Raw genomic sequence first — 26,658 nt, forward strand, 5'->3', positions numbered from 1 at the left:
CACTGACTCTCATTCTAACCGCTTCACACTTGGCTGCAAACCACACCAGTGCATGCTGGAGGTTACTTTGTAATTCAGCCAACAGAGCCACATCATCTGCAAAAAGCACGCAATTCTGAGGCCACCAAACCAGCTGTGCCCTGAGATTCTGTCCATGAATATTACAAACAGCATCCGAGACAGGGGACAACCCAGGCAGGGGCCAACACCGGCTAAATACGTGCTTGACTTTGTGCCGAGCATGCAGACACAGCTCGAACTTTGGTTATACTAGAACGAATGGCTCGTAGCAAGAATATCAGTACCCCATGTTCCCGCAGTACCCCCAAAGGACTCCTTGGGGGGCAGAGTTGTAGCAGCTTCCAAGTCCACAAAGCACATGTAGACTGGATAGGTAAATGCCCATGACTCTTCTGCAACAGCCCTGCAAGGGTAAAGAGAGCTGGTCCACTGTTCCACAGCCAGGGTGCAATCTGTGTTGCTCCTCCTGGATCTGAAGTCTGGCAGTCAACTTCTAGAAAATAGTGACACAAAATTTTTGTCTTATTATTCAAAATTTGAGGAAAACAAAATCCTTAATGAAGATGAAGCATTGCAACAAGCCAGTGAGTTCTGCCGCCACAGAGATTTTGTTCTAAAAAGATGAATGCAGGGCAAATTATACAGCCCTGTGAAATAAAAGCAGTATATAAATGCAGTCCATTTACAGAGGAATCCCAATCTAGATCTACAATTAAAGAACAGTGAGTGTATTTCTTGGTGTTTGGTACATAAAATAATGAAGATAAAATAAAATAAATGAAGGCCAAGTATTGCAATAACAGAAATACAGAATAAATTACAATAAACAATGAAAAGGACACTATGAAAATACTATAAGAATTGTGTATAATATAATGAAAGAGCTGGACAGTTTTGTGTGAGATGTGCAAAAATATTGAGCGTGGCCAGTGGTTGTACAAAAGCTCACAATATAGAAGCTATGTGCAATTCAGACACACAAAGATAATCGTCCAAGATACCACATAATAGTCCAAGATGTGTGTTAATGTGACACATCTGATCTCATATTATTGTTTTAATGAAATAATAATATGTCTGCAATGTCAGAGTATATTTTTAGTTTTACTTCAGGCACATTTCCTGCATTTTGTAATCTAATATTTATAAAGAGAAATGTAAAATGCTCAAATATGATTAAGGTTTTTCTGTAGTTGCTGAAATCAACCAGCAGGGGCGCCTGTTGTGTTTCCCCATCAGCGACGCTTGGTGACGTATGACGCTCTCAGCCGAGCCGATCCAGCCTACACACAACCCTGTTCATTTCCAGGCCGGGTAGGACCCCAGCAACAACGCTGCGATCGGTTCAACCTATGAAGATTGGGCTCTTCAATCGCCATCCATCCTTTGAATAGACAACAGTTTGTGGAAATAAATCACTGTCACTGATCAGAAGATACTCTAAGTCTTTGAATCGGTGAGTTATGGACGCAGGTGGTTGTGTCAAATCTCCAGTTTTGCTTGTCTTCTCTGCTGCCCAGTTTTATTGTTGCTTTGTTCTGGGCAGCAGCCATTTTTAATCGCCTTGTCCTACATTCCCATCGCTGTCGTGAGACCGTTCCGAAAACCACGAAAGGTTGAAAATGCTAGCACAAGTCTGGGTATTTTGTAGAGATACCCTCAAAAATCAGTGTGTATAAAAATGCTAAGCACAAATGCAAATGCTCTGAAGCCCCCTCGGCCTGTCAGGGTTGTTTTTGAACACTAACGTTAGACTGAAGTTATACGGGATTGCCGTTTCGCTAGTTTTCCAACAAGCTGCGGCTGTGTCTAAGCTAGCTAATGCTAAGTGAGAACAAACGGCTGTTAACCGTTATTTCTGCGTGTTAGCTTGCATAAACAGAAAAACAGCAATTTGTCCCTATCTACAGAGTCTAAAATGTTGTATAAAATAATGAAATAAAGCTCTACAGGACCTTGGCCGCTGTTGGCCATGTTTACATAGCCATTTTCTTTAGCCGCTAGCCAGCATATTTCACCAGTGATGGCTAGCAACTGCACTTCTGGTCATTTTTTATTTCTGTTATGTTCTGGTACGTTATAAGAAAAGGCAATATTTGGCTGTCTTTATTGTCTGTTAAACTGACCAAGAGCCCATTTTTGTTTCGTCTGACAAGCTGAAAAACATTTTGTTTTTGTTTTCGTGCAGCGAACTGACTGGTGTCAGTTTCATGTGCTGGAATTAGCATTTAGCTTTCAAGGTAACGACACCTACAACTATCGCTAACACCAGAGAGGTCAAATGTTACTCTGCGGTCGTCAAAATTATGTTATACTTGTGCTAGTATATTCATTTATCGTACGTGTGTTATTTTTCATAGGCTGTCTGGTGGAAATAACCTCGAAATTGCAATGAAAGTCGAGAAATTGCTAACGGTAGCGTTAGCTGTCATAACGTTAGCTTCCATTTCTAACCTAATGTTAACTAACGCTAAATTTGTAATGTGGTGGTGCCTGTTAAGATTATATGGCTTTTCTGAAATGAACGTTAAAGGGAATTATATTATGCGGTTTAATTATTCGGTAAAACGACCTTGATGGACGGTTATTTTTCTCGTCAAGTCCCGTTAAAACGCCTATGCGGAGCTTTAACCGAGCGGCCTTTAATATAACCTATGTTATGGGGTGTCTGGCATTCAGCTCAAACGACGATAACTGTTTGCGTAGGTTTGTGTATTAACGTTATGTATTCAAAACATCAGCTTTACGCTGTTGGGGGCAAAGCTGAGGTGGTGTTAACTAAAAAACACGAACATTTAGTTCATTTAATCAAAGCTTTGTGTCTCAATCTCTTCATATGTATTGTTATGGAACAAGCAGTCTATTGAACAATGACTTGTGAGGCAAGCACCCATGTAGCACATCATGTAACTCGTGAAAAAAAAAACATTTTTGGGGTGTGCACTTAATGTGATTTGATTGTGTCCGTCTAAACCCTTTTATTTAAGATCAAAATAACTCTGCCTTGCTATAGATGACAAGCTAATAGATCTTGTGTTACTAATATTGCTTGTACATATTTGCGACCGCTTGGCTGGTGTGGCAGATTTCAGTGTATGTAAAGTTAAAAATCATATGCACTGACGATAGTCCCTTGAGGACTGAAACGTTTGCTGCTTGTTTGTCTGTGAAGATCCCCAGTAAAATGATCTTTCATTAAGACTCTCAGTCTACATTTGTTTTCTGTGTGCGAGTCCTTTTCCGCTTTTTGACTTTCATCTCTGACTACCGCACCAGAATTAAGAAGTTTTTGGACTGATGTTAAGTGCGCAGCTCTTTTTCCTTATTACTAGTGTATGTAAAGTTGACAAACAAATTTTCAAAATCCCCCCTACTTTGAATTGTTTCATCCAGGCCCACAAAAATCACAGTTTCCTGTAACTTTAAATAAGAGCTCAACTGTTAAACATCAATGCATTGTCATAATATGGCAATTTTCTGTACACAGTGTCTTGCAAAATTTTGTTTATTCACGTTTTTGTTTCATTGTGTGGTTAGTGTTGTTAAGTTACAGTAGTATTTGCTACATATTTTAGAGCACAGCTGAAGAGTGTTTTTGGTGGGTAATACAGAGTGTTGAGGTTAAGAATTTCATGTTATTCAAGCAGGTAACTTAAGGACTATGTCAGATGCGAACTACTGACAGACACATTAGTGTATATAAGCCTTACCTGATGGTTTGAGAGCCTAGTTGTTAATAAAACATATGCGCCACAAGTCATTGCATCAATTCTATGATGTAGCTCAACAGTAAGGGAAGAATAGATGGAATGGAGTTTCGACCAGGAAAAAGAAAAGATTCTTTGCATGGCAACATCATAATGCTTACTTCCTGTTAACAAGAGCTTGGTCTGTCATACTGAATTCTGGGTTGAATAAAGGGTTAAACATGTCAGATGAGTGATAGTAACAAAACATTCCTCCTTAGTGGTATCAAGCCATGCAGATGGTTGCAGTGACATAGACTTACTGTTTTTTGTTTTTCTTTGTGGCAATCAAAGCAAACGAAAGTATGTGAAAAACACAGAAGCAATATGCCGGAAACTATGTTCCCATTTACTCAGGATACTTCACATACCTGAACTGTCCTATCAAACTCAAAACTGAGGGAAAATTGTGATGCTCTGATAGATTAGTGTCTGGTTTGTACTGGTTTAGTTGAACAGTGTACATAGTAATTTTATCTTGCTCAAACATATTCACTTAGCTTTCCTTTAGACATACTGTATGAAAGGAAGCATGTCTGCAGCCTTGGTTTTGTTTACAGCAACTCAGTGCTGTTTGCAAGGTATGTTTTTGTACAAAATACCAGGAATCCTACTCAAGGAACTGTGCAGCTCACATGTCATAGACAGGTTGGACATGTCTCTGCCCTGAGATCAGAATATGCGAAAAGTCAAGTTGAAGTTCCACAGCAAATGGAGACAAGAAGCAAATCACATTTTCCCATGTGAAATCAAATACGCATTTAAGGACAGGACTGTTTCAAAACAATAATGTTTAATTTTTTTAATGTCACATTGTTGATCTGAACACAAAAAGTATTTTGTAATTTGGTTAGGATACCTGTTTGAAACCATGCTGTGTCAGTCGTGATCAGAGCCAACATGGCTCATGTGGATTTTCTGTACAGCTTCGATGTTGCTGAGGTCGCAGACGAAATGCTTACGATCATTGTGTGGCCAAGGGCCCTAGAGGAACTAGCACTGACAAAGGGCGACAGATGCAAACTATCCAACCATATCTACATTACTTTGAATCTGATTAAGCAGTCCCTTCATGTGCTCACAATACAGAACATGTCTGATTTAAAAGTTGGAACTTGCATTATTAAGTTTTGCTTGGCCTTTCCTTTATTTGCTCTGCAGTGGGTAAAATACAGAGTTCACTGAGTTGGGACAAAATGATATGAAAGCTTTCTCTCGTCCACTGCAGAGTCATGCATAACGGTCACTCTCAGCTATACCGTACCCATCAGTGCTTCACATCAAGCTAAAACTGTGGTGGTGAACCATGTGAGCTAAGTGGTGGCCCAGTGGTGGTAAAATACCCACTGTCTTCTTAGGGTGTCAGGGCCCCAAAGCGTACTATAGAGTGACAATGGAAAGAGGCTGTCAGCAGGAGAAACATTTTAGGCAAAGTTTATTTATTATTACATAGATCTTTGGAAATATAGACCCTATAAATGCATTTTTCTCTTGTCTTTTTGTAACCAGTAGACAAAACAAACAGTACCTCAATTACCATTTGCCCCCTTCTGCACCCAAGATCTTCTGAGCAATTTGTCAAAATCTAGTTACCTCTCAACAACACAAGATAGTAGCAGAGTTCCTGCACAGTGTAGTATGGAATTTGATGTTAGTAATTTCCAGGTCTGAATAAGTATGTAAATAAGAGAACAGTATGAAAAAAAACATTTGTGTTTCCAGGCTGTTGCCCCCAATCTGTGCAAAGCCCGCATGTAAAAGCCTGCAAAGTAGCACTGCCCCAAGTGCCTTATAAATGCACTAAATGCGGCAATATCTTTGAATTGCATACATACAAGACCTGAAATGCGTGTCAGTGCACTTAAAATTTGAGCTGTGCACATAATTCTGAGCTCTACATCCACTAGTGCACGTAACTTTGTCCAGAAAATAAGTTGTAAAGGGCTGCCAGCTGTCATACATTGGCCATGAGACGCAATTGAGACTTTTTATATGCCTCACGCCAGATTTTTATTTGGGAAGGCGGTGAAAAATAAATGTATAACAAATTACATTTGGTTTTTTTTTCTGTGTAAGTAAAACATACCTCAATGGCTGCATTCATGTGGTTTCTGTGGACACAGTGAATAGATAAGTCTGCACGAATGCTGTGAAAATTACATTTTTAACCCTTTTTTTTAAAAAACCACATTGATTCCAGCTATTTGTACTCAGATGTCAGATATGGTCTAAAAATCTACTGAGAAGTCTGGAAATTTAGTCTGGGAAAAGTATGGAATTTCAAAATGAGAAATGTGTAGGAATCCTGCAGTAGAGGAACATCCTCCGCTTCTAAGGTTGAATATTTTTCCTACACTGAGGTCTGTACTTAACATGGGCATTTCTTCTCATCTTTATAGAATCAGAAGGCACTGGGAAGAGGCGCAAAGAAAAATTTCCATACTCGATGACATTACATCGCAATGTCCGATCGTTTGGGGCAAATAACCAAGTCCAAGGATGGGAAAAGCAAGTATTCCTCACTCAGCTTATTTGACAAGTACAAGGGAAAATCAATAGAAACTCAGAAAAACACAGGTAAGATTGATTTATTTTGTCTCCCTCGTCAGTATTGAATGGATTACTTTACATCTACGTAATCATATGTAATCTCACTCTTGCTTTATCTACCTGTGTTTTCTCCTCCAGTAGTTCCGCGACATGGCTTGCAGAGTCTTGGCAAAGTGGCCACAGCCCGGCGCATGCCCCCTCCTGCTCACCTGCCGAGCTTGAAGTCCGAAAACAAAGGAAACGATCCCAACGTGATTATTGTGCCGAAAGACGGTACAGGATGGGCGAACAAGCAGGAACAACCCGATCAAAAGAGGTAAGTGGAGAAACATTTCAGGGAAATCCACAAGTGTTCTTTTATATTTGTGGATGATATTTTATTCACTACATATTTTGACAGCCTTTCTAGTTTGTAGTTTTTAATCATAGGCTAGCATTAAAAGATAACACGTTAACTACCAGTTTATTACACTGGGTGCCATGCAAAGGTGCATCTTAAGAGACCAGCATCGACTTTAAACAAAACACTTTTATTCTTCTCAGCATCAGGAAGTACAATACAGCTCTGAGTTCAGTAAAGTTAGCTGATGGTGCAAAGCTTCTACCTTATGATAAGAGATAATTTTTGTATTTACACCTGTCTGGAGGTCCAGTCTGTCAGTACAAGTCAGTTAGTCTTGAGTTTTCCTGTGCTCTTGCCCTCTATCAAATCACTGTACCTACGCCTGCTTTGACTAAATTTCACAAACCCGACTATTTTTTTCTTCTTCTTTCTCATTTGTAGTTCTATTGCATCAATACCACAGCTGCCGGAGTTGCAGCCGCAGCTGGCTTTACAGAAATCTGTCTCCAATCTTCAGAAGTCCTCACCGGTAGCCAACCAGGAGGTGTGTATGTCTAGCTATGCTTATGTTCAATCAGGGATTTTTTTTGGCTGATTTTTACCATCATGAAAATTTAGTTTTAACTTCTGTCTCTTATTTGATCTTCGAGAAGCATTCCTTAATACACAGCTGCAAGTCTAGCTCAGATTTAATTAAATATGTTAACATAAAGCCAAGAAAACATGCACCTTCTGTGCACTCACACTGCAGTCCTTAAATAAACACGACTGAACATTCCAGTACAATCCCAGCTTTAATAATCCATTTGGTACTTTTTGGCGAGCATCATACATTCTCAGTGTGTCACAGTGTGAATTGAATACGCTCAACTGTATTATAAATCTCAGTTTGACAGCAAATGTCTCCGCTTGGTGGACATACATATTTTTCTAGCAAGATACAGAAAGGATGATACTCAGTCTCTTTTCTGTTGTAGGCTGCCTGTTCTGTTTCAATGTAGCTAACACAGAGAGAGGAGTCAAGATGGAGATTGCAGTCTTAAACCACATTTTGTCAGGGGGAAATAAAGAGTAATTCTGTGTTTCAAAGGTCAAAGAAATATTATGCAGATATCAGACCGTGACCTTGGTATTCCTCATTTCCGCAGAACACAAACACAGGTGGACCAAAGCAATGGGCCCAGCTAAATGGAAAGGCAGTAGAGCAAGATGGTGAGTCATCTCTGATTTGTCTATAATTGAGACTGTGCTGTGTTTATAATCAATTGACACGCTTATGGTGAATGATTTGCTGTCCAGATTGTGACCCCCATATGTCTTTGGCAGTTCGTACAGCATTATTCTGTTTGCATAAGTAACACAGTAAAAATATTTTTATTTATGCTGCTTCTTTCAATGACCACATCAGGTTCAAGGGCCTCAAACCGACTTCAGCCCTTCTCTCACGAGGAATTTCCCACGCTGAAGGCAGCTGGAGAACAGGACAGGGCTGGCAAGGAAAGAAGCGGCTTCGATCCGTCGTATGGGCCCGGACCAAGCCTCCGCCCCCAGAGTGAGTCTTAACTCTCAGGAATTGGCGGGCAGTCTCATAGATAAGATGATGTCTGCTGGAAAGGAAATTATTAGATTAGCAGCAAGAGTTTTAACAGTTTGAAATTTAAAGATACTGTTGAAACACATTAACGGCTTCTCGATAAGCTTAAAGAAACAACTTTTAATAATGGGAGGAAGAGAGCCATTTACCCAGTGTTTCGACAACCCAGTCCTGTGTGTTTGAGCATTTTTCAAGCATGTAATGCTCTTCAACAGACATGTTGACTTACCTCTCATGGGCTCACAGCCATCACCCCTGGGATGGGCAGCTGTCCTTAGAGGTAGAGGGGAGGGTAGATGTTGTTTATGAAGATTGTACAGACAATTTGGGATGTTCTGGATTAGTTGTTTCAGTGATATAGAGAGCATCGAGACATGGCATTGAGGTTAAAAATAGTGTCATATTACTTTTAATGTCATGTTTTGCCAGTGGAAATCATTCCATGTAGAATTTGTGTATTGATATTTCTGAAATCTCCCTACTCCCCACCTCAAGATGTGACGAGCTGGAGGGAAGGTGGTGGCAGGAACCTTCAACCCTCGTCCCTGACCCTCGGCCTGCCAGCAGATCCTGAGGGTAAGCTCACTGCCCTGGGTGAGAGTGGCACCCCTCCAGCCTCATCTCACCCACCCCCTGCCACCGGCACAACCTCTTCTAGTGTAGTGACGGCTCAGTCACCGGTCCTTGACCCCAAGGAGCCTTCCCTGCGACCCGCCCAGCCTGTCCGCAGAACAACCGTCCCTACTGCCCTGCAGTACCAGCTTCACCACACTTCGACCGCTGTCTATCACGACATGTTGCCTGCATTTGTAAGTACAATGTGACTTATATGACTCCTTCAGACCAGTGTTTATAAAAATGCTTAAAAGACCGTCTACTGGTTTTGCTTAGTCAGAAATAGCTCAGATCCTTTTAGTGGCTCATTGCATTTCTCCGATGAAAACATCCATCCTGCTGTTTTCAGATGTGCTCTAAAGAGACACGTGAAGCCCCAGGTACAGACCATGTTCCCACCACTGTAGCAGCCCCGGCTCGATTTGACAGCAAACCCACTTTTAGACAGAGCTACGCCAAACCTGAACTTGTCAAGTAAGTCTATTCACAATGTGAGAGCATTTATCTGTTAATTAAGTAATGAAGTTTGATGTACAGGTTTGTGACATCCAGCAATCGCTGATTTGTCTTTCCACCATCTCTGATTGCAGTGGTGATGTGAGAAGAGAGAACCGCTTTGTCCGCGCTCCTCCTCGACCCTCTTCTCAGCCCATCCGCAGGCCTGGTGACAGACCGCAACGCCCAGCTATCATTAATCCAGAGGATCTGAAGGATCTGGATGAGCTTGACAATGACTGTGAGGATGGATGGGCTGGTCAGTATTTCTTAGACTTGTTTAACTACATCTATCCCCTGCCGCGTGAAGTTAGTCTGTGCTGCATTAAATTACTTTTGTAGCTTCTGAATATTCACTGTCACCATAGTTTGCGTGTAGTGTATTGCTTAATTAGTCATCATTATGCCAGCATTTATTACTACATACTGCTCTGACTCCACTAATAAGAGTTCAGCTTCCATAATGTGTAAGCAAATTATGAGCCAAAAAGCCATTAAATACTCTTGTTGAACAATGTCCAGCAGCTACTCATCTCCATGGCCTGCAGCCAATCTCACATATGCACAAAAATTAGAGAGAGGTAAAGATTTGCATACTACATGTTGGTAAGTCGTGGTAGCTCAGACAGTTGTTGGTCAGATCCCTTGCATCTTTAACATTAGTTTGTGCAACATTCCTGTTACTAGACAAGTGGGATGATATTTCATTTGGATATTCCAAATCAAGTGTATTCCAAATGTAGCATTTCTGATTAGGTTGTATGGGATATGCCGATATTAGTTGGGGTTTTTTGGGCCTTCTTTGGACATAAATACAGTGCATTCTCATTATGCATCTCAGTTGGGGTTTTAACTGCAGTGTGCAACACACAGCCTCTTGCTTGTTTATGGTCAGCTCTGTGCATTGTTGTGGATGTGTTTCACACAGACCAATAGTCTGCAATGCTAGGGTAGAGATGCATGCTTAAAAGGAAAACCCACAGTTAAAGATTATGAAAGACTCGAGCCATTTTCTCACATGGACTCTGGACAATGTCTGGAGTATTTCTTTCACACATTTAGCACACAACAGGAGGTTATCTATGTCATAAGTGTTCTCACGTACTGGAAGTATTCTGTTAGTGAGGTGACAGATAGTGCTTGGGTAGAGCGTGCAGAAGGCAGGACATGATGCAGATTACAACACGGTTGTGTAGCTGGTTCGTGATTTGGTCGTAAACAACAGTCTTTTGCTGTGTCTTTAATTTGTTTGACAGTTTCGTTCTTGAATCTCATCTCTACAGCATCTCCGCATTTTTGTTGCCGTCTTCATGTACATGACACATGGGCTCATTGTGACATTACACAGTCCTTTTTAATATCTGATCCAAACTTATTTGGGCATTTGCATTCTCACATACAGCTCCTCAGGGTAATGTTGACATATTTCAGCTTTGCAGTGCATGTGTGAAAGCTGCTTTGGATACCAACAGGTTTTTGGATATGCACAAATATCACAATGCCAACCTTGGTTGGAAGATTGAATGAGGGAGGCTGTGTTCCCACTGTCGCACTAGTCCACCACAGGTGGAAATCTTTAAAAATATCCTGGCACAACCACTTTTCATGTTTTGACGTGATAAACAACATGTAAGGTCATATTAATCGGAGTATGCACAGCAGCTTTTAAAAGGAAATATTAGTGCAATATCCTTTTTCATTAGCCATGTAAACAGTTTTGAAAGAATAGTGTTTTTGTTTTTTGGAGTAAGGACAAAACACAGAATATTTGGTGCATGTAAATGTAGTCACTTGTTTTCCAGTAAACTAGCTGAGAGCATTTAGCCAGGATACCACTGCCTGTTCCCAATGCTCTGTATCCCATCCTACATTACTGTTGCTGACTGTTAGTTTGATGCTTTTCCAGGACTCCATGAGGAAGTTGATTACAGTGAGAAGCTTAAGTTCAGTGATGATGAAGAAGACCACTCCAGTGACAAAAATAGGCTGTGGTGAGATCTCTTTCCTTATAGCTCATTATTGCTCTGAATATGCACACTCTCCTGTTTTTTGTTGTCATATAAAGAGTTTGTGATTTAATTTCAATGCGTTACTTTGTAGGAATGAATGGGAGAGGGAGAGAGACAACCAGCGTGACTGCCAATCCTCCCTGAGTTCAGGTGAGGTGTCTTACCCTCAGGAGGGCCCAGAGGAGAGCTATTCCTATCAACATCACCACCACGAGCCTCCCAGGAAGACCAACAGCAGATATCTCTCTACGGACACCCCGGTAACAACACACTGCGCTGTGTTTTTCCACTTTCATCCGCCTCCCCTGAGATGACTTATCTAAGATTAACCCATAATGTTGTCCGCGGTTAAAACACATCTTGTTCTTTAATCTCTCTGTGACTGTGGAGGATAAGGCAACACCACAGAGCATGTGAATAGCATTGTGCCTCCACATACCCTCGAGTGAGACTGTCATTGTGAATCAGGAGAGATGACCTTGCAGTAACCATAGAGATATGTGTCTGACTGCTTTTCAGTTGCCAAGCAAAAGGCTTGGCAACTGAAAATGATGTGACAGACATAATTGAAATACCACTAGTATGGTTGCACATTGAAGCCTACATATTTGATATTTTCTTCCACCAAACAAGTCTGTGAGGCTTTAAAGGTATCAGTGTAATCGGATGTTCTTAGCAGACAATGTAATTTAGGGTATTCGTAAAGCTTAGTTGTCTAAGGTGCATGCATTTTATTAACATCTTTCCCTTCTTGAACTGCCTGTGTTCCATGTTCAGACCCAGCAGAAAAACCAAGGTGAGCCACTGGCTGACCAGGAAGATCACCAGCGCCAGTCTCAGTCCCAGGCTCCAGCTAGGACAAAGTATGTGTCACCTGAGCTGTCTGAGGCTGTCGAGAGGGCTCGCAGAAGGCGGGAGGAAGAAGAGAGGCGTGCCCGTGAGGAACGGCTGGCTGCCTGTGCTGAAAAACTCAAACGGCTGGATGAGAAGTTTGGGAAGACTGAAAGGCAGACATCAAGGACAGACGAGGGCCAAAAGGAGGGAGAGAACAAGGAAGTTCCACATTCCCCAGACAGGGAACAGAGTAAAGGCCACCATGAGAACTGGCAGTACAGCACAAAAGGTAAGACAAAAAAAAAAAAACTGCAATTAGGCCTGCGTATTATATATGAAATTGCTGCACATTATAACAGCAAATTCTAAGCATTTATTGTGATCAAATGATTTACAGATGGAACTGAGTGTCCCCCAGTCAGCTCTCCTGGCCATAGCTACCGTGAGGAACCTGCCTTCTCTAACTACCGTGCCAGCGAGGACGATGGACACGAGCCCTCCTCCCCCTCAGGAGAATACAGTGGACGTCATTCCTCCAAACCCATCCCACCTCGCTTTCAAAAGCAGCCACAGCACCATCAGCAGCAGGTGAGCGCCAGCTGATGCCCCTTCTTACCCATGAAGTCTTAATCCCAGACTAATGCATCAATGTATTAGTGGCTGCTTTGTGAGAAGAGGGCTTTCAAGAGTTCATGGAAGCTGGGATTTTTTAAGGTTGCGGCCATGAACGTGCAAGCAGCCTTGTGTGAAGGGTGTTAACCTATTTGTCTTTGATTGGATTGGCCATTGTTAATTCTTGTCATGGGTTTTTAGAGCTCATGTTGTTTGGTTATCTCATGCAAGAAGAAAGGGAAGTCTGTGGAAGGTGGATGAATCATAAATTTTAAGTTTTCACATTTCAGTGCACAGCAAGAGAGTTAGTTGAGCATACAGAGGCCTTTTTCACAGGAGACATTTTGACATTTTAAAAGGAACCTTTCCTACTATGACCAGTTAAAACGTCTGCTGTGAAATAGGCTGATTACCGGACTATTGGTTGTCATTTTCACCTTTCCCAGAGAACAGCTGCTTGGATGAGCAACATGCAGGAGTGAAACACAGATTTTCAGTTTCTCTTTTCTTGATGTTATTTTTTCATTTTTTGTCTCGAGTCAAAGTTTTTTTTCTTTCCGTCATTCCTTACAAGTGTATTTGTTTATACTTTCTACAGGAACAAGTATACAAGATGCAGCACTGGCAGCAGTCAGGTCACCCTGCCTCATCTGGCTCAGGCCACGCCCAGCGGGGCTACTATCCCCCACATGTCCTTGGGTTTGATCCCCGCTGGATGATGATGCCGCCTTTCATGGATCCCCGCATGACCCAAGGACGATCTCCTGTGGACTACTACCCCAGTGCTGTCCACTCTTCAGGTGAGCACTAACTTAATATGAATGCATACACTCACATCTGAAATCAGATCGTGTCCTCAGGTTATTTATTATGGAAAAACTCTCCAGTACCCATTTCCACCAAAATTATTACATTTATGCGAGTTTCCTTACATGCAGGAAAACCCATTAAAATATGTGACTCCTTTCCCATTGCCAGTAGACCAGAGCTGTGTATGTTGCTCTACTGCAAAAGAGTTCAGAACCCCATTAGAAAACAGGGTTTGTAAACAGTAGAACGCATCATAGAGGGCAGTGAAAATGTTACAGTGGTTATTTCTTTTTATGCCTCCGCACCAGCGATGGCTGTGAGCTGGAGGCATTATGTTTTTGGGTTGTCAGTCTGTCCATCCCTCCGTCCATCCATTCTCGTGAACACAATATCTCAAGAATGAAGAATGAATGAAAGGAATTTATTAAATTTGGCACAATTGTCTAGTTGGACTTAAGAATGAACAAATTAGATTTTGGTGGTCGTAGGTCAAAGGTCAAGGTCACTGTGCTCATGTCTGTCTCATTCTAGTGAATGCGGTATCTCAAATATGTGTGAGTAAAAACTTTTTCAACTGTCCAGTTGGACTCAAGAATGAGCTAATTAGATTTCAGTGGTTGAAGGTCAGGGTCACTTTGACCTTGCGTCTGTCTCATTCTTGTGAATGCGATATCTCTAGAACACCTTGAGGGATTTTTTTTCCTCAGATCTGGCATAACTGTGCACTTGGACTTAAGAAGGAACTGATTAGATTTTCATGATTGAAGATCAAGGACACTGTTACCTCACAAAACATGTTTTTGGACAAACTACAAGAGTTCAAACACTAACTATAACAAAATTGCACAGAAATGTCTCATATGATATATTGATGAAGTGATGACATTTTATAATCCAAAGGTCAAAGGACAACTTCACTGTGACATCAAAATGTTTTGCAAAAACACTTTTCTGGCCATAATCCAAAATTTATAAGTCCGGAACAGAAGGGATTACAGCTGGTCAGATACTGAATTGGTGACACTAATCTGGGGTCCCCACCTTGACACTGTGCTGATTGTATAGATCTTCTGTTCTGCCGGTGGGAAGTTGTGTGTGAAGCGATCATGTTTTCACAGACATGGAAGTAAACTGCAACTAGACTGGTGCGCAGAGGAGTACAACCAGAGGAATACAATGGCTGAAATGCCAGTTTTTTATCTTACTTATTCAGTCTCTCTTTCAAACTGGGTGCCGACTAAATTTTGAACAATGCAAAGGGGCTTAAATCAGCGCATCCCCCAGGGTATTGTCTTTCTATCACCACCAATCGGAGCTGCAGCTGATAAATACCTGTGACTACTGCAGAGTCATTTGTCCCAGGAGTAAATGGCAATTGTAATCTTTCCCATGAAATACAAAAGCCAGATGTTTTTTTTGTCCAGTGGGAAAGGGACTCAATTTGAACACTATGATTGTTTCCAGCAGGAATGATGAAACCCATGATGCATCAAGACCACCTTAACAGCCCTGGTTCCGATGAGGGATGCCATCCCAACCTTCACCAGGAGAGAAGAGCTCCTTCCACTGAGCCTTACCCTATGTGGAACCAAGATGGCTACCCCTTGCGCAGCTTCACTCCACCTTACCAGAGACAGCATGAAAGCTCAGACAGTGGGCAGCCAGATGACAGGTCAGTTACTGTGTTTAAAATTTTAAAGCCTGTGAATTTTGCATTTCTTTAATACATACATTTTTGTTGTACACTTTTGTGTTTCAGTTAGTCTTAAACCCTGTTTAGTGATAAATACCCCTCTTCCTGGTTCTGTTTTTGTCATTGTTCATCTTTGTTGTATCTTCTTTTTTCCACAGAAGTGATATGGCCTGCTCCCAACAGGACTCCTATGAAGAGAGGGCCAATGACTGCTTGACCCACCCCCAAGATGATATTCCCCATCATGCTTACCAGAGCAGAGGGCCAGACAGAGACCACCAACACCATGACCAAGGCCTGCTGACCACTGCTCAGAGCCACTCCTTGAATCATGCAGACACTGATTACCCAAAACAGGACTCTAGAGACAAGCATTTAAAAGACGGCTCTGAATCTCATGATGAAACTTTAGATGTCTCCAAGGACAACTGGAAAAGAGATGGAGGACAGAAACAAGACGGGGTACTCAACAATCCTCAAAGCCAGTGGTCCGAACCCAGTTCCAGTTCCAGTAGTAGTGTTAGCCAGCCATCTGAGACCAGTGGGCGCACTTTGACTCGCAGAACTGGGCCCATCAAGAAACCAGTACTCAAGGCTCTCAAAGTGGAAGACAAAGAAAATGAGAAGCCTAAACCTGAGCCTGAGGAGAAACCTGTCCCTTACCGCCTGGAGAAAGAAGTCCTCACTAATGTTTACGACTTGAAGAAAGATAACCAGCCTGCCAGCAACAGGCGTTCAGCTTCGCCTGTTGTTGAGAAACAGCCTGAAGAGAGGCAGCGTCAGTCACCAGCTCCCACCAAAACAGACAGGCCTCTGAGCACCCACAGTGATGACTCTCCCAAGGAGAGCACCTGGGACAGTGGCAAGAGCCAGTCACCTAGACATAGCCAGGAAAATCGGGAGCCCCAGGCACCACGGCGCAATAACTGGATCTTCATCGATGAAGAACAGGCCTTTGGTGCAGTCAGGGGAACAGGTCGAGGCCGCAGTCGAGGCTTTAGGGAATTTAGCTCAAGAGGTGGAACCCGTGGTGGCCGGGGTGGAGACAATCTCAGAGGGGCTTATAACAACAATAACAATAGCAGTGGCACTCAGCGGACAGGCAGAGGCAGAGCACCACCTAGAGACCTTGTCAAGGTGGACGAGTTCCAGAGGGGAAAGCCCCGCAGGCGAAATGTCAGCGAGACCTTGAGTGAAGCCTCTGAGTATGAGGAACTGCCCAAGAGGCGTCGCCAGAGGGGATCTGAAAATGGAGAAGGTTATACAGAGTCAGGAGAAGTCCGTAAGGCTGATAGAGACTCTTGGAGATCCAACAAGGTGTACACAGATGAACAGACGGCCCCTGATTCAAGAGAAAAGACCAAAGCCAACAGGGGCTTTGGTGGTCGCATGCTGCCTCCTAGACTGAACACCACTGGAAGTTACAGTCGAAGCTTTGGCGCATCTAGAGACATTTCTACATGGAGGGGCCGTGGGCCCCAGTTCAGTAGCACTGGTGGCTCCATGCAAGAAAATGGCTACGGTCCTGGAGCTGAAACTGCCTACTCCCGCAGACCCCTTGTTGAACGTGATGCTCTCAAGTACCCCCCTAAATTCACTGGCTCCTTCATGGAAAACGGCACAGAGGACCGTGAAGGAGAATACTATTTTGACAATGACAACCCTGACAGGCAGATGTTAAGGAGACGGCGTCCACCCCGTCAAGACAAGCCTCCACGTTTCCGACGTCTACAACAAGAGCGTGAACCTGGCTCAAACCAGTGGACAAGTGATGAGTACATAAACGGAGACTTTGCAAACCCCTGGCCCGGTCGCGCCAAAGGCAGCGGAGAAGACAGCTGGCCCAGTGGCCACTACTCTGGTGGACGCACTAGTCAGCATGGTCAGGCAGAGGAATGGGAGACAGGATCAGAGAACAGCGACTTTGGTGACTGGAGAGAGAAGCGAGGTGGAAGCGGAGGCGCGGCTACACAAGGACACGGTGATATTCCCTCCGACTCTGGCCACAGTGAACCCGGCTCTGGTGAGAAGAGGGAATTGTGCAAGAGAAGCTTCTCTAGCCAGAGACCACTGGTGGAACGGCAGAACAGGAAAGGAGAGCCTTCACTGCTGGAGGCGAGCAAGATGGCACGCACACCTGATCCCCCGACCTCCTCCTCTAACAGGAGTGACAGTTGGCAGAATGGAGGGACCTCTTGTAAGAGGTGAGGTGAATAATAGAATAAACTTCAAGTTGAATTGTCCTGTACCCATATGTATTACCTGTGGGAATGAAGCCTCCTCAGTATGTGCAGGGGAATTAAACAAATGCTCTAGTGTCTTGATTCGGGTGTGGTTGTTACACAGGTTGTCTCCTATATTGTTTTTGACCTAAGTATACCATTGCTTATACTCTCACAATGACAGGACTGTTCATCATATTTTACCTCACCTTTATTTAAGGCAAACGGCTAGCTTTTCACATGTCATTTTGTCTCTTGACCAAAATGTATCTATCACTGGCCTTTAGATAGTTTGTCCTGTGGACACTCCTTCACTCTGCTTCACTGTTGAAGGAAGTACAAATGTTATTTATAGTGTGCTACTGTTTCCCCTGCTATTCAACAAAGCCTGAGGTGCTGAGCACTTCTCACCATGCAGTCTGTCCCAGATGAGGATGTAGCTCAGTTTCATTGGCTAGATTAATGTGGGAAAGGCACCTGTGCCTGACAGGAGGATTGGCCACTAACACTAGATTTTCAGCAGCATTCCCCCTGCGCCTGAATTTTAATTCATCCAGTTTCTTTTTTTTGTTGTTCCATCTGTCATCTATAACCTTTGCTTAACTCGATTGAGTAACTGAAAGACATTTTACACATTTGTTTAGCCAAAATGAGACTTACTTGACCCCAGGATTGTCTGAGATTTTGGTGTATTTTGTGACAGTTAATTTTGTTAATGTCAGAATACCCAATTAAAACCCCTTTGTCTTTTCCTTTCCTGTTTTACAGCAGGAGCCCAGATGAGTCTGGCCCAGTCTACAGCATAGAGCAGCCAGAGGAGCGAGAGCCCAGTGAGCCCTCTGGGAAAAATTTAGACAAGGAGCTGAAGCAAGGACCTGTCAAGACAGATATAGCCGAACCTCTGTCCCAGTATGAGCTCAGCAGCTACCCAAGTGAGTCCAATTTTCGTAATTTATCTTTTTGTGTTCTCATAGAAATACAAATAATGTTCAGTACTGCAGCTCCTACCTATCTGCATTTTATTTTATATTGACCACACACCTGTTTTGCAGTTGAGGGGGATACAGGGGGACCAGTTTTAAATCCAGATGGATACCAGGATGCCTTGTCCAAAAAGCAAAGACGCCCACAGGAAGATGAGAGGAGGAGGAAGGAACAGGGAGCTGCAGTAAGTTAACATATGCTCAATAATCATGCCAAGTATGAACAACAAAATGTGCAATTTGTTTAGCTTTTTTTTGTCATTGCTGCATGTATCAGGTGCCAGTGAAGAACAGGACTATCACATCCAAGATACCGCCACGCTTTGCCAAAAAACAGGGAAGCATGAGCATCGAACAACCTGAGGAAGCACTTTCTTCCAACAACCTGGGAACTGAAATCTGGGAGACAAACAGCTCAGGTATTAGACAGACCCAACTTTGTGTCAATGCAGTAACCTTAGACATTATTATAGTAACTTGAAATTGTTTGTAGACAACAATAGTCAACATTCATATCAAGTTATAGATGGTTTTAGGCTTTTTTGAGAATGAAAATTGTTTAAAAAGTAGAGAATTTGTTGCAGTCCTCACTAGTAACATTCATTTATCTTTTTTAGCCCTTTCAGTACAGTCCTCGGGGGGAGACTCATGGACTAAGCAGGTGTCTTACACTGGGAGTGAGCCCAACTCTGAGGTAGTACAATGCAGCTGCTCATTGGATTCTACACTACATATGTTCTGTGTCAGCACTGTTTATGTGCACTTAAAGAATATTTCTAAATCCTTAATTCAACATTTGTTTTCCCTGCTTCATCATTGACAAATAACAAATTGGCTGGAACTGTATCGGATTACTTAGAGAAACAAAAAATAATGATAGCCTTTTCTTCTTCTTGGCTAGGACTCTGATGCTGGCCCCGAGCAGAGTAAAGAACAGCACAAGCCAGGGCCCATTGGAAATGAACGCTCCCTAAAGCACCGCAAGGGATCAGAAGGTGTTGATCGGCTGGAAGGTGGCCCGATCACGCCAGTCAATGGTGTGGACCTCCACGTGGACACTGTGCTGCCTGTGCCTCCTATTGAGTTTGGTGTCAGTGCCAAAGACTCTGATTTCAGCCTGCCACCGGGCTCCACCCCAGTGCCCGTGTCCAATCCTGTCAACAAGCTTCAGGACGCACTTACAACCAATGTGAGTGATGTTTGTGTGTTTGTGGTGTTCTGAAAAATTAGTCCAAATGCATTGGTGTTATAATAACTGCAGAAATAAGTAATGGAGTGCTTAAAGGAAATAAGGTGTTAAGTTGCAACTGGCTGATTCTGAACTTTCCTTTGTTTTTCAACAGACGGCTCTCAATCAGAGTATCCCCATGCTGCGTTCCAACCACTTGCAGCCTGGCATTAACCTCAACCCCATCTCCTTCCCCAGTGCTGATCTCACACTCAAGGTATTTGAATCACAATCCCATATGAACATATAAGGAATAGTCTGTGTATGAAGCCCTTTCTTGTATGGGGAAAACAAAGTGGGAGCACAAAGGTTAAACTCTGTCTTTTGAACATTTCTATGGATTTTAAATGTTTGTTTTTCTGCAGATGGAATCAGCACGCAAGGCATGGGAGAACTCCCAGTCCCTCCCTGAGCAGGGCTCGCCTGGCGGAGGGGTTTCAGGTGCTCAGCCTCCCTGCAGCGTTGGCTCATCCAGCGGTGTCAGCTACAGTTCCTTTGGAGGGGTTTCCATGCCCCCGATGCCCGTGGCATCAGTAGCACCTTCCATGTCCATGCAAGGTAAAACTGCATTTCATTCTTTTATTTGATGAGGGCTTCATCTTTGAGGGGAGCTAAACTAAAAGCCTGTTCTTTCATGTCCCTTCTGCAGGTAATCATATCCCCCCATTATATTTGGACGGTCATGTTTTTCCCAGCCAGCCCCGCCTTGTACCTCCCACCATGACCCAGCAGCAGACCTACCAACAGGTAAAGAGACGAATACATACGCCCACACGCAAGCTGTTTGTGTATCAGCAGAACAGTCATTATCTTACATTTGTTCATCCATTCAGGCGGCCGCAGCCCAGCAGATTCCAATCTCTTTACACACATCTCTCCAGGCTCAGGCTCAGCTGGGGCTTCGGGGAGGTCTACCTGTCTCTCAGTCCCAAGAGATGTTCAACTCTATTCCCCCCTTCAGGTACTGCCACCTCAATATATCAGAATTTTCACTGGTCCCATTAATTTATGTCACTTTAGTTGTGTTATGTGTTCCATGTGTCTGGCACCACCATGAATTTTAATGTTTCCCTCCTTCCTCCTTTCAGGTCCCAGGTTTACATGCACCCCAACCTGTCACAGCCCAGCCCCATGGTGCTGTCGGGTGGAGCCCCTCTCAAGGGACCCTACTCTGCTTTCCCTGGCATGCAGCCCTCAGACATGGTCAAGACACAGTCGGGCTCACACTATCAGCCTATGAACGGCAGCCAGCAGCTAGTCTACGACAGCCAGATCAACCAGGGGCCTGGTATGGGTTCTTCCCAGCTGATGGACTCTCAGCTCATCCAGGTTAGTGGATTACTGAAGCTCAGTGTCACAACTGCTCAAGATGCTGTATTCTTCTTGAAGCTGCTAAATAAAGCACAAGCCTTCATAGCTTATTCAGACCATCATTAGTTTGTTGCTTTATATAATAATATTTATAATAAACTCTTTTGTTTTCTCCAGGTGACCATGCCTCTACCTGGTTCTCAACTGCGCTATGGCTCAGCTCAGCAGCATTTAATCCTCCCACAGTCCATACAGCTACAGCAGGGACAGAACCTTTCCGTTACTGCCCCACGCCGAATGCTGCCACCCGGCTCCCAGGCTGCTGTCATGACTGGCAACAGAGAGGTGGGACTTTATGGTCTTATGTTACCCCACTGAAAACTGTTCTGTTCAGTCATTAGTGCAACAATAAATCAAACTCATTTTATTCTACTAAAAACTGTGTAGACAAATCTTCATAATGCTGCATATCTCTTATCTATAAATAAACAATCCACATTTCTTTCTGTGCACTCACAGCGTCTTTCTTATTCTCAGAGCTCACAGATGGAAATGAAAGGCTTCCAGTTCTCTGAGAAGACCAATCACTCCCCAGGCATATCCGTAGGGTCCTACAGGTGAGTGGAAATAACACAGCTGCCAACACTCCATATGCTGCTTTGCTGTCAACAAGTGAGATATAGTTTATCACAAGTACGTATTCTAGCAACTGGATTGTAAAACTATCTTGATTTTCTCTCTCCTCTCTTCATCAGGCCTGGATCTGCCAGCCCTAGTGGGAAGCCCTCTGGTCCTGGGGGACCTGTAGGCCCTCTGCCTACACATTTTGCTCAGCAGGTATTTATTTTTCAAATATATAATAATATATGTGTCGAGATGTGTTTACTGTAAAGGTGTATGAGAGTATTTGGGAGGTGGGTGAGGTTTATCAACACCTAAGGATGTTGAAACTGGTAAATTTGCTGAAGTCTGAAAGCTGTAGTCAAAAAAGCACTCCGAAAATCATCCTAAAAAATGATGGCCCAAGGTTTACCTTTAAGATGATTGGTTAAACGCATTCAGATTTGCATCACTCGTTATGTACAGTAAATAAAACTATATTTTTAAACACATTGATAAGATGCAATTGAAGAAACAACCCTGTGACTGAATTCAACTATTTGGAACAAGTATGAAAATAATTCCTCTAAGAAATTAAATACTAGCGTGCTAATAATTTGTGTTTTCATTTATTCCCCACCCCCTCATCTACCCTCCACCCTCCTCCTTCCCCGGGACCAATAGGTCCCAACTGCTCAGGGCAGCATGGTGATGCACATGCGGCCCCCCACCACTGGCCCTTTCCCCAACCCCATCCAGAGACCAGTCATGCAGGTCAACAAGCCTGTCATCATCCGCTCCCCCCCTTACCCCAATCCCGGCCGCGACCCCTCCCACTCCACCCCTCCCTCAGCCCCCGAGCCCCCTGTTAAAGGGCCAGAGGATGGCATGAAGGTGAGCCACCCACTGTAAATATAGGTAATTTCATTTTATCCATTTTCTTTTTCTCTATTTGTATTAATTGTGTTGTGTATTTACAGTGTGTGTCTCTGAATTTACAAGTACAGTTGTAGTTAACATATCTGATAGGTCATTTGTAGTGCTGTAAGACTTACAGGAATAGTATAATCATATACTATAGATAATATTCATGTGTAGCACTGTATTATGAACATGATTCAAAAATAGTTATCAGTAATAGTTATGATTCTTAGTCCTGAATATGATTAAATTGTTGTTCACACATTTTTGGATAGTCTAAAGCTGATTTTTTTTTTTTTTTTAAGTGACAGTAATGTGCGAGTAACATTTTACAAGTGAAATCTAGTCAGCAGGTGATCAGCATTATTGTTATGGTTACAGGTTATGGTCAGGTTTGAGTAGCATAGGCTTTAGAATGGGGTCGGTGATTAAATCATTACCTCTGCAGAGTTTGTGTTGTTAATGGAACAAACTGATCCAATATAATAAAAATAAATAAATGCCAACACTGCTTTTCCAAAAAAAGAGGATTAATTAACGTGATTTGGCAAAGTAACTGTTGAAATGAACAGAAATGGTGCAGATGGAGAAAATTGTCAGGACTGTGAAGCATCTATTTATTTATTCTTTTAAACCCGATAATGAAGCATCAGCTTTGGCTATCCAAACAAGTGTCAGTGCATAAATGAATGGTTTCCAGGCACTGCTTTAGGTCTTAGTAACTCTTCTAACTTTTCTTTGTGCAGAATAAAACCATGCGAGACGTGCGCAAGGCAGTGGGCGAGGGCAAGACACCATCCGGGGGCATGACCAGCAAACTCCAGGAGCCCCTCCCCTCCGCGGGGCAAGCCAAACCAGCACGCACTGGAGCCATCAAACCCCAGGCTGTCAAAGTAGAGGAGGGCAAGGCATAACAATGGACCTTAAGATCCTCATCACCACTCAGCCTGCCAACACAAGCCCCTTCGACCAGTGTCTGAGCCTTCTAAGACCCACCTGATCTCAAGGCACCGCGGCAAGGGGCTTACAAGCAGACGTCATAATGAAATACCCCTCTCGAACTGTCAGAACTGGACACTATTATTTTACACCACGTATAGAGATATATAAATATATATAAATATATACATAGACAGACAGTCTTTTAAGCAGATCTCTTCAAGGTCCTCTTTAATTTATTATTAGTCACTTTTAAGGGGAGATTGGTAAAGAGAATTTTTTTTGTGTGTGTTTCTCTCCAAGGTGGGGAAAAGGAAAATGGCCAACTCAGACAGATGGTTCATTTTTCATACCATTTTGCCAAACTATTTACTCCCTCTTGATGGACTGTAACCGTTAAGACCAGGCAAACAAACTCCTGTTAAATTTTTTAAACAAATTTGAAATGCAGTGGGGCACTTTTTTTTGTCATTTTTCATTGGCATTTTTGCTGGTAAATATAATGTTCAAGTCATCACCCATCCCTGCTATTGGTAAAGGACTTCTTTTATTAACCCCCGAAAAAAATCCTCCAATTAGCGGACATCATTGCATGTCAGCGTGGCAGAAGTCAAGCGCATCACCCTAGAAACGCATCTCCTGGGGGTCCGTCACCCAGCCCGTGAACTGTGGCGAAACCGCTTTAGATTGGTAGAAGTAATTTCCTTTCTTAAAACTCTGTTCTTTGCTTTTACATTCTGTCGCTCGTTCTTCTTCTGTATGTAAATTGAAATCTAAAAAGGTGGACATTTTTACCAGAATCATGTTGCTTCCATGGGAACTCCACTGGCATTGATACAGCGTGTGCATGTGACGTGCTGCACGTGTGTAAACTCGCAGGACTCCTACCCTAGAACAGAGCAACATTTCACCAAGACTGTACCTGACACTCAGCATTCATAGTGCTGCCATCGACTGTGTGGATTTTTGGTCAACCAAGCTGGCAACGATTTTTCCGGCTCATTGTGAAGTTTTGTTTGTGTGGGCGGGGGGGCGGGGAGGGAGGGGGCTGCATTCACACTTGCTGTAAAGAACCCCCCCTCTCATAATAGCTGATTGAAATGTTTGCTTTCTCGCTTTGTTTGGGTTGTAATGAATCAAAATTGTCTGTTAATGAACATGTGATGTAAGTGATGATTTTTACATCCCTCAGTCTGGGCGTTTAGCTTTCTTTAAAGGCTCTTGAAAGACTCTCAATTTCCGTTTCAAACCCCACTTAACAGCACGGTGGGGACTTGTGAAGACTCATTTGATTATTCAGCATCTGGTCTCTGAGGTGGCACTAGCAATAAATGCAGCCTAACTATAATCACAATCAGGGTCCAAATAACTTGTTTCTGTTCGAAGCTAATGATCACAAACGAGGGGCGTATAGCATCGCTTGTTGAAATAAAAAATACAATATTTGCTTAAGCTTTTTTTGTGAGCACTTCAGTTCCAGTGGACTACGAAGGACTTTTAAAGTGTTTGTTCTATATGAAAATGTGAAGCTGTTGGATTCATCATTTATTTTGTTTTTGTTTTGTAATGGACACTCATTTTGAAACTCACAATGCCAATGTCATAACTGGTTAAATGTTACTGCTTACCATTACGCTCCATGACACTACAAAATGTTGCGATTTCTCTTTGACAGTGTTTCACTGGTATATATGTATATGCATACTAAACTGTACAGTCGAGCCTTGTCAGCGAGGGGAGGCTTAAACCCACATTTCATTTTAGATATTGTGGCACTATAAAGGATTTAATGTCGAAAAAGGTCACTGTGTTCTCAGAATGGACTGCTTTCACTTGTCGATAGGTTTATCGGGCTTGGAGTGTTTTTGCCTCTCATCCCTTACTGCGAAAGATCTTGATGCTTCTCATCATCATACCTGCACCAAAATGTTGCCCTGACTTTTTTTTTGTACTTTTAAGATGCATATTTCATTTTGTCGAAGGACCAGTGCTTTCTACAGCTGATCCAGCATTCTATTTATCCTACCTGATCTTTATCCTTTCAGATATTTGGTCATTACTCTCCCTTGTTAAAAAAAAAAAAAAGAAAAAAAGAGCTTATTGAAAGAAAAAGAAATAAAGCAGTTGTGATTTCTTAAATGTACTGTTGATTCTGTATTCTCACTTTGTCATATTAAAATCATGCATCACACTGTTGTGCAACCGGAAATGGGGAAATGATTTTAGGCTGTGTCCAGCACGATTTCAGATAATCACTTTTTTTTTTTTTTTTTTTTAGCCTGTCATGCTAAAAGTGTTAAACCTGAAGGCCAGCTTTTGCTCCAGGCACCTGAGTACAGTGTGAGTGTTTCATTTTCACACTATTTGTGCCAGTTTGCAAAACAGATTTAAATAAAATAACATTTATTTAAGGCACCAAATTAAAAAATACTCATGTTGGAGAAGTTTAAAGGGCCTTTTTTTCTGGCTTGACTGTCCATCCTCGTCCAGCGAGCTCTCCCTTTAGAACAGTAGTCATTTTATCAGAGTAACACCCTGCTTCTACACCAGTGGTTCCTGATCTAAGGAGTCCCAAAACTAATCTAGGGGATCCCAGGAAGATTAAATGGATATGAGAGAAAATTATGACAGCTTGACTTCTTCTTTGCTGTTGTCTTGTAATGCTGTAACAGGGAATGCACTTTTCTAGACACACAGAAACAACTGATAAATTTCAGCAACGCTTTTTGTCAAATTTAAGAATTAATGACACTTCTGAATTGATTTTTAAATCCACTGGAATATTGAGTGAAATTACAATAAAGGTTGTTTCTTATTACCTTTAAATTGCTAGATAATTATCCACTTTTGCTCACTATTTATTTATTTTCTTTTACTTTTTCATTGAAAGCAAGGTAGAAATGACAGATATATGTAAAGCAATAAATATATATTTTTTTTTTCTCTAAGAGAGCACAGACACAATTCCCATCCCATCCCACCTAATCCCAAGGCATCCCAAATCTAGAATATACAAATATATTAAAAAAATAATTCAATAAATAATTACAGTAATAATGATAAATATAAACAACAGGTAAAAAAAAAACGCTATTAAATAGAAAGGAAAAAAGAAAAGATAAAAGGTGGAGT

General features: G+C 42.4%; 1 protein-coding gene across 6 annotated transcripts; it reads left to right on the forward strand.

Moving 5' to 3' along the window:
- Window positions 1–1,318: 1,318 nt before the first annotated feature.
- Window positions 1,319–25,717, forward strand: prrc2b (proline-rich coiled-coil 2B). 6 transcript variants are annotated; one of them, XM_050052496.1, is made up of 31 exons: window positions 1,319–1,477; window positions 6,167–6,344; window positions 6,456–6,633; window positions 7,102–7,204; window positions 7,809–7,872; window positions 8,069–8,212; window positions 8,750–9,063; window positions 9,219–9,343; window positions 9,460–9,623; window positions 11,271–11,355; window positions 11,465–11,633; window positions 12,151–12,496; window positions 12,605–12,795; window positions 13,418–13,619; window positions 15,094–15,301; window positions 15,481–17,526; window positions 18,313–18,476; window positions 18,597–18,712; window positions 18,805–18,946; window positions 19,145–19,221; window positions 19,429–19,716; window positions 19,871–19,972; window positions 20,121–20,313; window positions 20,405–20,502; window positions 20,589–20,716; window positions 20,844–21,084; window positions 21,244–21,411; window positions 21,586–21,683; window positions 21,822–21,903; window positions 22,351–22,560; window positions 23,334–25,717. In XM_050052496.1, the coding sequence occupies exons 2-31, from the start codon at window positions 6,230–6,232 to the stop codon at window positions 23,499–23,501; spliced, it is 6,729 nt and encodes a 2,242-aa protein (XP_049908453.1). In that variant the 5' UTR covers window positions 1,319–1,477; window positions 6,167–6,229; the 3' UTR covers window positions 23,502–25,717. The 6 variants fall into 6 exon arrangements, with proteins under 6 accessions (XP_049908453.1, XP_049908457.1, XP_049908454.1 ...); XM_050052500.1 differs by having other exon boundaries at window positions 21,604–21,683; XM_050052497.1 differs by having other exon boundaries at window positions 15,097–15,301.
- Window positions 25,718–26,658: the final 941 nt, after the last annotated feature.

The sequence above is a fragment of the Epinephelus moara genome, chromosome 9, assembly GCF_006386435.1.
Source record: "Epinephelus moara isolate mb chromosome 9, YSFRI_EMoa_1.0, whole genome shotgun sequence".
Taxonomy (NCBI): domain Eukaryota; kingdom Metazoa; phylum Chordata; class Actinopteri; order Perciformes; family Serranidae; genus Epinephelus; species Epinephelus moara.

Excerpts from the sequence above, each read along its gene's own strand:
- prrc2b (XM_050052496.1), top strand. The coding sequence starts at position 6,230 with ATGTCCGATCGTTTGGGGCAAATAACCAAGTCCAAGGATGGGAAAAGC. Across the intron at positions 18,477-18,596 it reads TGAGCTCAGCAGCTACCCAA|TTGAGGGGGATACAGGGGGA; the intron begins GTGAGTCCAATT and ends CCTGTTTTGCAG. Across the intron at positions 20,717-20,843 it reads AACTCTATTCCCCCCTTCAG|GTCCCAGGTTTACATGCACC; the intron begins GTACTGCCACCT and ends TCCTCCTTTCAG.